The sequence below is a fragment of the Macrosteles quadrilineatus genome, unplaced genomic scaffold, assembly GCF_028750875.1.
Source record: "Macrosteles quadrilineatus isolate MER2022 unplaced genomic scaffold, UCM_ALF_1.0 Scaffold_7__1_contigs__length_78375512, whole genome shotgun sequence".
In the NCBI taxonomy this organism is placed as follows: domain Eukaryota; kingdom Metazoa; phylum Arthropoda; class Insecta; order Hemiptera; family Cicadellidae; genus Macrosteles; species Macrosteles quadrilineatus.
In genome coordinates, this window is record NW_026542600.1 from 18,454,613 (window position 1) to 18,467,536 (window position 12,924).

The 12,924-nt window shown below is 33.9% G+C and overlaps 1 protein-coding gene across 1 annotated transcript in view; it reads left to right on the forward strand.

The window, feature by feature from the left end:
• Positions 1-438, forward strand: part of LOC128998840 (uncharacterized) — a 3,640-nt gene extending 3,202 nt beyond the window's left edge. Inside the window, exon 2 of the mRNA XM_054425197.1 lies at positions 262-438. Within this exon, the coding sequence (XP_054281172.1) occupies positions 262-438 (177 nt within the window). The remainder of the gene's footprint in view (positions 1-261) is intronic.
• Positions 439-12,924: the final 12,486 nt, after the last annotated feature.

Consider the following 12,924-nt stretch of genomic DNA (forward strand, 5'->3'; position numbering starts at 1 on the left):
AGTTTGTCTGATGATACAACAGACTTTGTTATAAGAAATCTCCCCAAACACTTAGTAGAGATTAAAGATTGTGATTTTTCTAAATCCAAACGTCAATATCCTGACAAAGTGAGGACATTAAAAGAACACATGTTTTTTTGTCGTTTGCCAAACGGCGAAATTAAGAAAAGAGAGTGGCTTATGTACTCCAATACTACCGGCTGCCTGTATTGTGTCCCTTGCAAATTATTCCACTCTAATATTGAAAGTTCTTTTTGCAAGGGATTCAATGACTGGAAGAATTCTAATCGACTTAAAGAACACGAGAAAAGTGCGGAACATCGGTTGAATACAAAAACTTTTGTCTTACGAGGCAATGTTTTAGGAAAAATTGATTCGGCACTACACAAGTCTACCTTAAGGAAGTCGAGTATTGGCATCGAGTACTACAACGAGTAGTAGATGTTACCAAGTTTCTCGGCACCCGTGGCCTAGCTTTTCGAGGGAGCAAAGAAATATTTGGTTTTCTAGGAAACGGCAATTTTATGGGAGCATTAGAGCTGGTCGCAGAGTATGATGATTTTTTAAAAACCCACATTGAAAACAAAGGAAATCCAGGATCTGGCAATGTAAGCTATCTTTCTAAAACTATATGTAACCAATTCATTGATTTGATGTACAAAAGGGTAGTTTCTGTTATTGTAGATGAGTTGAAGAAAAGTAAATACTATTCGCTCAGTGTTGATTCCACACCAGACATCACTCATTCAGACCAGTTGACAGTGATCCTACGTTATGTTTTAAGTGATGGATTGCCCGTGGAAAGATTTGTTGCTTTCATTAAACTCCAAGGTCATACTGGAGCACACATGGCGGAAGTTATTTTAAATACCCTGTCAGAGTTGGATGTTCCAATATGCGATATGAGAGGCCAGTCATATGATAATGCCTCGAATATGTCAGGCAAATACAAAGGTTTGCAAGCTCTAATAAAAGAACATAACAATTTAGCTGAGTACGTTCCATGCTCCGCTCATTCATTAAATCTAGTAGGCACACATGCGGCTGATTGTTGTTTGGCAGTTACAAAACTATTCATGTTCATTCAAGAATTTTACGTTTTCATGAGTGCATCTACTTCAAGATGGGCAGTATTAGAAACAATTGTCAAAAATAGCAGTAGCGATAAGAAACTCCTTCCAAAAAGGGTTAACGTGACAAGATGGGCTGCCAAATGGCATGCTGTGAAAGCCCTTTTGCTCAACTATTGGAGCTACTACGATGCTATAAAACAACTATCTGATGATACGGGGGAAACAAATGTGAGCCGAGCTGAAGCTAAAGGAATCAGCAAACAATTTCTGAAGCTTGAGAATGCTATTTTATTAAACATGTGGTACGATATTTTAGAACGTTTTGACAAGAGTAGCAAAACATTGCAAAACCCTGCTACAGACTTGAATTTGACCTGCAACATATATAAATCTCTAAAAGAGTACGTATTGAGCCTGAGAGACAACTTTGAATCATTCGAAAAAAGAGGAAAAGAGTTGTCTAAAAATGATGTCTACATTCTTGACGATGTTGAAATAAAAAGACGACCTAAAAGGAAAGCTCTCTCTATTGACGATAAAGAAGATGGGCCCCACCTCAATTTTGATGGCAAGGCAGACTTAAAGATCAACACATTCAATGTTGTAATTGACAGGCTGTATTCAGAACTGAATAAAAGATCCAAAGTTTATTTCAATCTCAATGAAGAATTCGGATTTTTAAACAACTTATCGTCAATTTCGAATGAGGACATCAGGGAAAAAGCTTCAATTTTGGCCAAAAAGTATCACACTGACATAGATGATGACTTTGCAGAAGAATGTGTGCAGTTTAAAAATTTTGTTGGAGGTATGTTTGATGACGGAAGAGAACCCCATGATAACAAGACTAACAAGCATTCGAGAAATCCACTTTTGGATTATCTGCAACTCATTCGTGAAAAACAGTTGACAACACTTTTTCCAAATCTGGACACAGCTCTGCGCATCATACTATGCATGATGACATCTAATGCATCAGGAGAACGATCATTTAGCGTCTTGAAAAGAATCAAGAACTTCTTGAGGAACTCAATTTCTGACGATGAATCTAGATTGTCTAGTTTAGCTAGTTTTGTTGCAAATGCTGAACTTTTTAAATCCTTAGACTTTAAAGATTTGATTAAAGATTTTTCAGCCGAAAAAGCTAGAAAGGTTAGTGTTTAGTATGAGATTTATCATACCATACGTATGGAACTTGACATTTATGTTATGAGAATTTGACATTGAACTAAGTAGAAGTTAGTTTGTTGTGTTATCATTCCTTATCATAATTTACTTTTTACGTGCTGAAGCCTATTACAGTTCAAATGATTTTGATTTTACTCTTAATGTCTGTCCAGTTAAATATTTGTTTGGTCTTTTGGTGTCATCTATACATTTTTTCCGAAATGAAACAAGCGCTATTTCGTTTCAACAATTGAGCTTTAACACTAATATTTAAATATGTGTTTAAATCAAAGATATGTGGCATTACTATTCATTTATGTTACGCGTTTTACGTTTTAAGATTTAAAAAAAACTGTATGTATTAACATTATTATTGTATTATTTATTGTAAAAAATATGCTTTGTGCTTCAATTCCATAATCATTAGGTTAAAGAAAACAACGTACAGTAATTGCTAGCGCCAATCAATGTTTACAAATTTTTTATTTTTATCTTCAAGGAATTCATACTACTACATTATTTAAGAGATTTTAATAAAAAATAATTGGATTTTAAAATTCAATTTGCGTTTTTTATTTTAATTGCTATTCTTTGTAATGTTAATTTAAATAATTAAAAATACGTTATGTATTTTTGTGAAAAAAAGTTTTAATTCTATAATTGCTAGGTTAAAGAATACAATGTAATTGCTAGCATTCATCTATGTTGTCTAATTCGTATGTTTATGTATGTATATGTTTACGATATCATATCCGTGCTACTAAGAGATTTATATAAATAAAGAGATTGTACAGTTCATTTTCAATTTTAATTTTAATCGTTATGTTTATACGATTTGATAGTAAAAAAATGTTTTGTTATATACTATTGTGAAAAATATGCTTTGTGCTTTTAGTTCCATAATTATTGTTATATTAAGGAAGGTTAAAGAATACAATTTTGTTTTCCAATAGGAATTGTATGTTTATCTTTTGATGCTACTCACTTGTTAATGAGATTGAAATAAATAAAAGATTGCACAATTCATTTTGAATTTTTGACTCGTCATTGCCGACCGGTCCTTCACGATACTTTTAGGCCTATTAGTGTTGCTTCCGTGTAAGCCTCAGTTCACTTAACATAAATTAAATTTTAATTTGACATAGCACTTATTTGACAGTTTATACTAAAATTATTGTTTAATCCTATTTGAAATGGCCGAAACGGGCAATTTTTAAATGCTATAAACATAAACTATTAACACTTAGTGTTTTCTTAACTTTTATAAATCGTAAAAATGCGTTTATTATTGGAGAATAGGCAACAGTAATGTTTATTAAATATTATTTTTAAATATGTGAGTGTGTGTTTTAGGGCGTTCACGAAAAAGTGACACTGAAGTATAGTTGGATAGTAGAAGTAGAAGAGTTTCGCGAGTGAACAGCAAATAATAATTAGCCTCTCTCACTAGGTTGGTAAGACCAAGAACTATAGTAGGCCTATGTGGGATGTTCCACCTATGAAGGGGGGCCTCATGAGGTTTTTGGCCTAGGGCCGCTAGTAACCTAAATCCGGCACTGCACGATTGTTTTCCAATCTAGAACAGTGCCATGTTGACCAAGGATGGAATGTGGTCCAAATAACAATCTCTGGGGTTTTGCACAAGAATCACTATTTTAAAAATAGGTTTCCACATCAAAATCTCAGTGTTAATAGCCTCAGGAATAATATTTACTAAAATGGCATAGTTTAATTAATGTTATAAGCACAGCTGCTCATTCATTGTTGCTTTACTTATAGTGTGAAAACGAAAGAAAATTGGGGTGCTCTCATTGCCTCACCTTGTATAACGAAACCGAAAAAAAAAAAAATTATACTTCTCATTCTAAAATCAATTAACACTGTCACACTAAGCTTTACGGTTGCAATAACAATAGGACCTGGATGTTTAATTAATACTACATGCCTGCATATGTCGTATGTTTTCTTAGTGAAGAAAGTCTTTTTACTCAGAACTCTCATTAATCCGAAACATACTTAAAAATTCTTGGTAATCGACATTGCAATGTAGTCGTTATCAGATATCTGCTCAATACTCAAATTTGATTTGTGTTATGTGACAGGATTCTCGTGTCTAACTATGAATAATGGGGACTATTGGATAGAATGAGAATATTTCTTTGCTTGATTATGATTGATTATAAGCCAATTTAACTTACATAACTGACTATTTAGTATTTAAACTTTTTTTTCTTTCAGCCATGGAAGATCAAGGCACTGCACAGCGCTCAACCGACGGTCTGGGTCCAAGTCAAGCATTGGTAGCAGGAACTCGGAGAATGTCTGCGCAGTATCTGGAGACCAATGGTATCTCTTCGTAAGAAGTTTCGCTACACTCCATGATTTGAAGGGTGGGATATTTTTCAGGGTTCCTTGGATAAACAAACAAAAAAGGCTCACTGTTCTTTATTCCTACATTTGACGTACATTTCACACCAAGGGCTGAATATGAGGCTTTGCAAACTCATACAAGCTTAAGGAAGCCTGTTTTGGCTCACAGATTGCTTCAATAATGGCAACGAATTAACATTATGATTTTGATCATTCTTACTCAACATAAAAATGTTGAAAATATTTGTGTGTTATGTAAATTCCCTACAGCAAAATTATAAGTCTTCTTGAAAATCAGTCTAGGATTATTGGACAAAGTATGTTTATTTTTGCTACATTATTTATTGAACACATCTGAAATATAAAAAAAAACTGTCAATGAGAGGAAGTTTTAGGATTCAACTCAACCCATTTACACTAGAGTCAATATTCAATGTTTTTAAGTTTGCTGTTTTGAAATCATTCAAATTAATTTTGGGTCAATGGTGTTATTGTGGCTCTTTGCAGTCTGAAACAGGAGAGTAATTTGCTTCAAAGAGTTTTCAAAAAGCTAAGTTCCTCTATCTTACCCCCCCCCCCTCCTCTCACCTGATACATACCTCCTTTGAATTCCGCTTAAGATCATGCAAAAATTCTATCTCAAACCATAAAATGTAGGAGAAACATTGTCAAGGCAATTTTCAAAATGTTATCACTCTCACTCACCACAACTAATAGGTTAGCTAATTTTAGGTTAGCCTAGGAATTGTGGGAAAATAATCAGAGTCCAAATTTATTTATTTACTTGTATTTATTTATATCCTCTTTAACCTTCTAGCATTTGTGTGTGAACCCTATCAAGCAAAGCATGTGGCTAGACGGTACTGTAGGCCTACTACTGTACAAGAGTGTACTGTACTGCAACATCTCTGCCATGGAATCTTAATCTTCTGCATTACCTAAGCAACCGAAATACACTTACAAAGAACAATCAACAATCTTAAATCAAAACCATATTTACGTTTGCACGTACTTATGCTATCATTTGATCAGTCACAACACCCAAAACCGTCGAAATCAGTAATGCCTTACTGAACATCATCTTGTATAAAACTCCTGATTTATAACGATTTATAACCTGATTCTAACGATAAATTTATGAGGTTTATGTAGTAAAACCCATTTAAACAATGGGGTATTATTAATTGCTGCATTTATTTTTAACTCACCATTGTAGACAAGCTATACCGTAGGGATGGACGAGATTGGATTTTTAGTTCGAGACGAGACGAGACGAGATTTTTTATTTCTCATAAAATTTCGAGACGAGATCGAGACGGGATTTCCCTTCTCATACACAACAGGAAATGCACATTCAAAATTTTTACCTGATTTTGTAACATTGTTAGATGACTGTTTAAATACAAAAGTAATGATAATAGGCAAGAATATTTACAATCTTTTATTAAAAAACATCAGCATAACATTTTTTTTATTAATCACGCTTAACTTATTAAAAATGCCTACGATTAGGAAACATAGTGATATCAGTTAGGATAGAGTTCAACTTATCCTAAAATAAAATAAATCATAAAATAAAAGCAATTATTAGTTTTTATAAAATAGTTACTTGTTTTGACTTTTTATAGTAATAAAACATTCCTCACACTGCTTACACTTAACAAAACTTCTCAAATGTTATTAAAGTAATATTATTAAAATAATTAAAGTAATATTTACACATTTAAATAATTAATTAAATAAGAACGCCTTCGCAGAGGAAACGCAACTACAACACGCTCCTGTATTGCGGGTATTGCATTGACTTTCTGCAGGCGTTTTTAATTTTTTTTTTTTATTCTCGTCTCGATAAAAATCTCGGCCAAAAAGAGATCTCGTCTCGTGTAACGAGATTTAAAATTTCCCGAAAATTTCCCGAAATTTCGAGACTTGACCATCCCTACGGGACAGTGTACTCTAAAAGGTCACACATAGGTGATCTACCAATAGAAACATTTTAAAGGCCTAAAGGGCACCACACTAGTGCCATGCTTAATCAAAACATCAACTCCTGAACTGGTATTTTAGATTACCTGCTGGAGTAAAATAATCCAAGAACTTTTCCCCCCGCATCAATGTAGGAAGAGGAATGGGGCCGATCAGTTCAATAATCAGAGAAAGGTGGTCTTCATCTATGTTGAAGCCATCACCTGATTCAGGGTCAAACAGACACTCTCCGGTAGCAAGTTCAAATGCCTGAAATTTACATCTAATATTACAAAAAATGAATAAAATTCTGTGAATTTTCAGACTAACCTGTGAATATTATACAAATTTTAACTCAATTTTGAAACAAAAGCATAACTAAAGTATAGAACCTGAAGTGTTCCTCCAAAATAAGGAATATCTAACATAAAAACACAAAAGAGAATTGCCTTTAAGTATAAAGGTTTATACAGTGTGTACACATAAAAAAAGAAATTCAAACAAACCCTCCCAATTCTATCGCATTGCTATTTTCTGCTCTGCACTGTATGCGTTTAAATACTAATACTCTATTAGTATTCAAACGCATACAGTGCAGAACAGAGAAATAGCAATGAGATGGAATTGGGAGAGTTTTTTTGAATTTATTTTTTTTATGTGTAAAAGGAAATTTTTATTGATAACTGTAATTTTATTCATTTACAAATGACTGTCACATCAGATTAAGATTAAACCTACAGTAAATTGATTGAAGACAGCAGATTGATTCTAATGTTAATATATTTTCTAAATCCAAATAAATAATCATTACTCAGAAACATCAACACTGTACCATGCAGGCAACGCTCCAGACATCAACTTTTGGTCCATATTCGCTGTAGAGTACAACCTCTGGACTACGGTACGGTCTTGTCTGTATTACGTGAGAGTAGAAATGGTTCTGAAAACAAGAGATTTTTTTTTTTACTTAAAAATAATCCAAAACGATCAAAAGCAACCTTCAATTAATTTTTTGGGTACGGTACCATACAAGCTATCACACCAGATTCCCTGTTAACAATTCTATAAAACAGAGTTTTAGTAGAGTCTAAATTATTTGATAATTCAAATCTTGGGCTATTTCTATGGTGTATGACATACGGCAAGAAGTTACATTGCCTATATTTGAAAAATACACTCGACAGCTAGACGTTGGCACCCCTGATATCTAAATTCCTATCTGCTACCCCTCGGCACTCTTGTGTTGATTACTGGACAAGTGTCACTTTATCCTATACTTTTTAGTTACAGAAGGAAGTCTTTGTTTTTGCCTTGTCGATTATTCACCATGTTTTTGTGGTGGCGGGGCTTCAAAACGGAGAATTAAGACATGCAAGACAAACTTAAAGCCCTTAATAGGTTTGACATAAAAACATCTTTATAAATTTGATGATATTTTAAAAACATATTTACAATGACCTTTTAATTATTTCTGTGGCATACATATCCAACCTTACCACAGCTGATTTAGGTTGGATAATTGAGACTTCTTCTCTGTCATAAAATACTCACAGTCCAACATGAATTGCCGAGATCTGCAATTTTGACTCTCACATCACAAACGTGGTAAATAGGGTTGTTGGCGTTTCTGCACCGGTCAGAACCGGATCGACCTCCTAAACAAATTTAAAGTAGCATAAGATATCTTTATATATTTTGATGTTTTATTATATATGTTGCATGATGTGTTTTTATGTAAATTAAACTAGTACAAATGCATTAGAATAAAGTATTACATTTGAATAGCTCAAACACAAGTGAGAATGAATAAAGCGGAAATGAGCTATTTAGCGTAAGCTACCACGGTGGAAGTAAGTACCTACATACTTCCCACCAAGGTAGGCTACTGTTTACAGATGTGGCAATTAGATAATTTCCATGCAGTGGTAGGAAAAATAGTGTTTAATATGATATATTTCCGTAAAATCTCTACTGTGTATCAAATGGTTTCCATCATATTAATATATTATCATAAAGGTATCATAAAGTATGGTAATGATATCAATTGTGGTAGCATGGTCATGTAATGAATTATCGTTAATAAATAACATAACATATTTTTTAAAGCGAGAATCTCATTTCAAAGAGCTAAAATAGTCATTGAAGCCCTCCCTTAAACGTGTTATAAAAACCAGCAAATTTAAATTCTTCAGGGAAAGCCCCGATTGTTTCAGGGCTGGATTTAGCATTTTGGTGCAACTAGGCCGTCTTTCTATCCTCTAGTCTGGTTAAACTAACTTTCCTACAAACCTTTAATAATCTATTTCAAGTCTACATTTTAATAATGCTTTAACACCACTCCACAATGCAGCTTTATCATTGCGAGGTTTTTAAGAATTGACTTGGTTTAGGCTTCAACAAAATGGTGTTTTCAACAAATACTTTTTTGCAATTAATTGTATATGTACAGGGTGTCCCGGAACTCTCTACCAATATTTTAGGGCATTGTTCCTGGGTAAGAAACATATCTAAATACCATATTTAAATTGTCCGGAAGTCCTTACTTACTCAGATAGCCGCCATTTTGTTTTTTTCACTTATTATTTTTTTTCTGAAAATTGGTTAAACATACGAAGTTGAAACTTTGCACAAACATTTATGACAACTAGACAAAGCTACAAAAAAATTATGATGATTTTTCAAATTCAGAAAACAAAATGGCGGCTGTTTAAAATTGTGTTTCTTAAATTACTCGAAAACCGTTGATTTTACAAAAATTTTACAAGAATAACTTTTTTAAGGCAATTTTATTACAAATCGATCGACCCCTTAATCTTTAAGATCGGACGAGTATTAACTGAGATATGGCAGTTTTAGTGATACGTGACCGCTTTCAGCATGCGCTGCAACTAATATCCGGCGGTCACGTATCACTAAAACTGCCATATCTCAGTTAATACTCGTCCGATCTTAAAGATTAAGGGGTCGATCGATTTGTAATAAAATTGTCTTAAAAAAGTTATTCTTGTAAAATTTTTGTAAAATCAACGGTTTTCGAGTAATTTAAGAAACACAATTTTAAACAGCCGCCATTTTGTTTTCTGAATTTGAAAAATCATCATAATTTTTTTGTAGCTTTGTCTAGTTGTCATAAATGTTTGTGCAAAGTTTCAACTTCGTATGTTTAACCAATTTTCAGAAAAAAAATAATAAGTGAAAAAAACAAAATGGCGGCTATCTGAGTAAGTAAGGACTTCCGGACAATTTAAATATGATATTTAGATATGTTTCTTACCCAGGAACAATGCCCTAAAATATTGGTAGAGAGTTCCGGGACACCCTGTATAATTGGCTAATGAGCTCAAATTTGTGGGACTGAAACAAAACAATCCAACCTGCAGAGTATTCCCGCAACAAAGCGTGATCATTTTGCTGCTGCCGCAGTGGCTTCAATTTTCAGGTCCACAAACATGAAGTTCGTACTGTAGGCTACATGATACCAAGGATAGGGTTTTACAGTCCCTAAGTAGATTTCGTAATCCTTCTTATTATATCTTTTATTAGATTTGTTATCCTTTGTTGATGAAAATTTTTATTTCAGTTATTTAAAATTTAGTTTAACCAAATAAAATGATTTAAATATATAATAGCTAAAATAGTCATTGAAGCCCTCCCTTAAACGTGTTATAAAAACCAGCCCCCCCCTGGTTGAAAAACAAGAAAGTAAAAGCCAAATCACAAAATTAACCCTAAAATAAGAGGTACAATATTTTGTCGATACTAGCGCCCAGTCTCACCAACATGAACTACAACATGAAAAACAATCTTTAGATTTTACAAAGGGATGAGAAGTCTACTTGTGTTGGTTAGTCGATGGTAATACGATGCGTACCGCTCTACAGCACCCCTACAGCCTTCTCTCGCGTTTTAGACCAATGTTGTAAGGAAGTTGATGCATAATGTTGAAAAATAGATTTACTTTTCCAACTATTATTTGTTCCAATGAACTTTAAATTTAGAATGCTTTACTATCCTGATTATTTAAATCAATTCACAAAATATAGGGTGTGGCAGACCACCCGTACACAATGTATAGTGGCAGAACCAATCGATGTAGATCATTCAAAACAACGCAAAAACCCCTACTTTACGTTCAGTTCTTTTAGTTAATTTTTTCTTTAGACTGTTTAAAATTAATTACAACAGCTGATGATTTTTTAATAATTCATTATATTGTACAAATAAACATTATTCCATTCTGGTTCTTTTTGTTAACATGGCTTATTACCGTGTACATGTACTCATTCACCTATTGGGTCTGATGATGATTGGAGTGTCCAATCAAAATCGATCACCACTTACCATCTTTTGTATATTTTCCGTCTTGTGAATAACAGTATAAGCGTAAATATATGTTTTAAGTGTTATAAGTGTTATAAGACGTATCTTTATTTCCTTTCCGATTAATTTACCTAAATTCTTCCTTAAAATACTCTATCGGCTTATAGCATTTGAAATTACTATAGCTTGTGTAATATTTTGCTGTCGGAAAACAAATTTACATTTAAAGTTTAAGGTAAAAAGCGTTGTAAAGGTAAAGCGAAAACTTAAATACGTAAAATATTTTTTTTAAAAGGACCTTCCACGTGATATGAAATTTGTTATACTTTGCTATTTAAGAATGTTGAGTTCTCAGCTGTCTTCTATTCTCCAAATTTGAGATTTTTTTTTAAATTGGAAAATAACACAGATAGTGCTTTTTACTACTAGTTATTTTAAAGAGTAGCTCAAGAATAAGCTTTAAAAAATTTGGCACTGTTCCGTTCAGTAGTTAGGGTAATACGGTACTTAACTTCAAAGTCCTTTTTTAAAACGTTTTGACCCACCCTGTAAATACGGTTAAAGATAATTAAAATTTTGTTACACCAAAATGATCGGGGTGATTAGACCTTTAAATTGATGTATCACACAACCCATGTTTACATTTGAAAATTTCTCAAAAAACACCCCTACCCCCCCAAATTGGGCCCATTGGGGACATTTTTCAAAATTAAAAATAGTTTTATTGGATTCGGCATGTCCAAATTAGGGGAAAATGAGACCGATTAAGTTTTATAAAACTTACCTTTGTACACAAAAGATATGGAAAGTTTTAAAATGAACACCCTGTATAGAAGGCTTATCTGTGTATTCCTATTTAATCTTAAACCTAGATCAACCTTCAGAATTGAGAAGTAAGGAAGATGGCCCAGCACTAGTTGACGGCAGGACTGCTTCTCCTCCTGTGCCAGGAATATTGTTGTCGCTCCTGCTAAATCCAGCAGCTCCTTCTGTGTAAGCTACCTTCTTTCTTCTCCTTCCAGCTGTTTTAGCCTTGCATTCTTCACAATCCATCTCACTATCTGATTTAATTTATTAGATGTTTTAAAATATCTCAGTTCTGATAACAAGTTTTTCATTAACTATATGTACAGTACGGTAGTCTCCCTTTTGACCGACCCAGGATCAACTCCTGCTTGGATTAACCCTCACGTACCCAGTTTTAAGAAGTTTTTGTGATTAAGTTACCTTTTTTGTTGGTTGCTTTGTGTTCCTGAAGTCCATATTTACTCACTAAAGCGCATTTCGCTACAGGCTTGGCATCTTCAGACTTACACAAAAATACAACACACGCCCCAGTCCATTGCGCATTGTGATGGAAGTGAATGTCTGGTGACTGAACTCTCGACCTGCCCTAGCCGCCACCGGCCCGTGATACTGTGTAGTCTTGTAGTGTAAAGAAGCAACAGTGACTCACAAAGACTTGTAAATAGAAGATTATAATTTTGTTTCTTAGGACAACTCTGAGGATGCTATACCTGTAGCGAAATGTGCATTAGAAAGATGTAATTCTAATACACAAGGGAACCAACCAAAAAAGGTAACTTAATTGTAATATAACCACCTCTGTTAGTGCACAAATAGAGGTGAGTTTATTCACCTTGAGTGAGTTAACCAATCATTTTCTGGCAGTTTATAGAGACTTCCCTCTGTACCCTTTTGTGGTATTAGAATAGAGAGTTTTTGTTGTATGTGCAGGTTACAACAAGGAAAACTCTGTCTGCATTAAGCCCCGTTTACACAACCCGATTTAGTGACCCTAAATCGGGCCTGATCAATCGGCTCTGAAATTGGATTGTGTAAAACCGTGCACCTGGTCACGATTTGGCTGGCGATTCGGTAGGGAGGTCAGGTCAGGAAGGATTTCCATTGGATTTAGGGAGGAATGGTGGGGATAGCTCACTTCCGCTGGGAACGGATGTGAATTCCGAACTACACCAGGCAATTCTCTCAGTTGAACCTTAAAATGAGTGTCTGAGTCGTCTTTCAA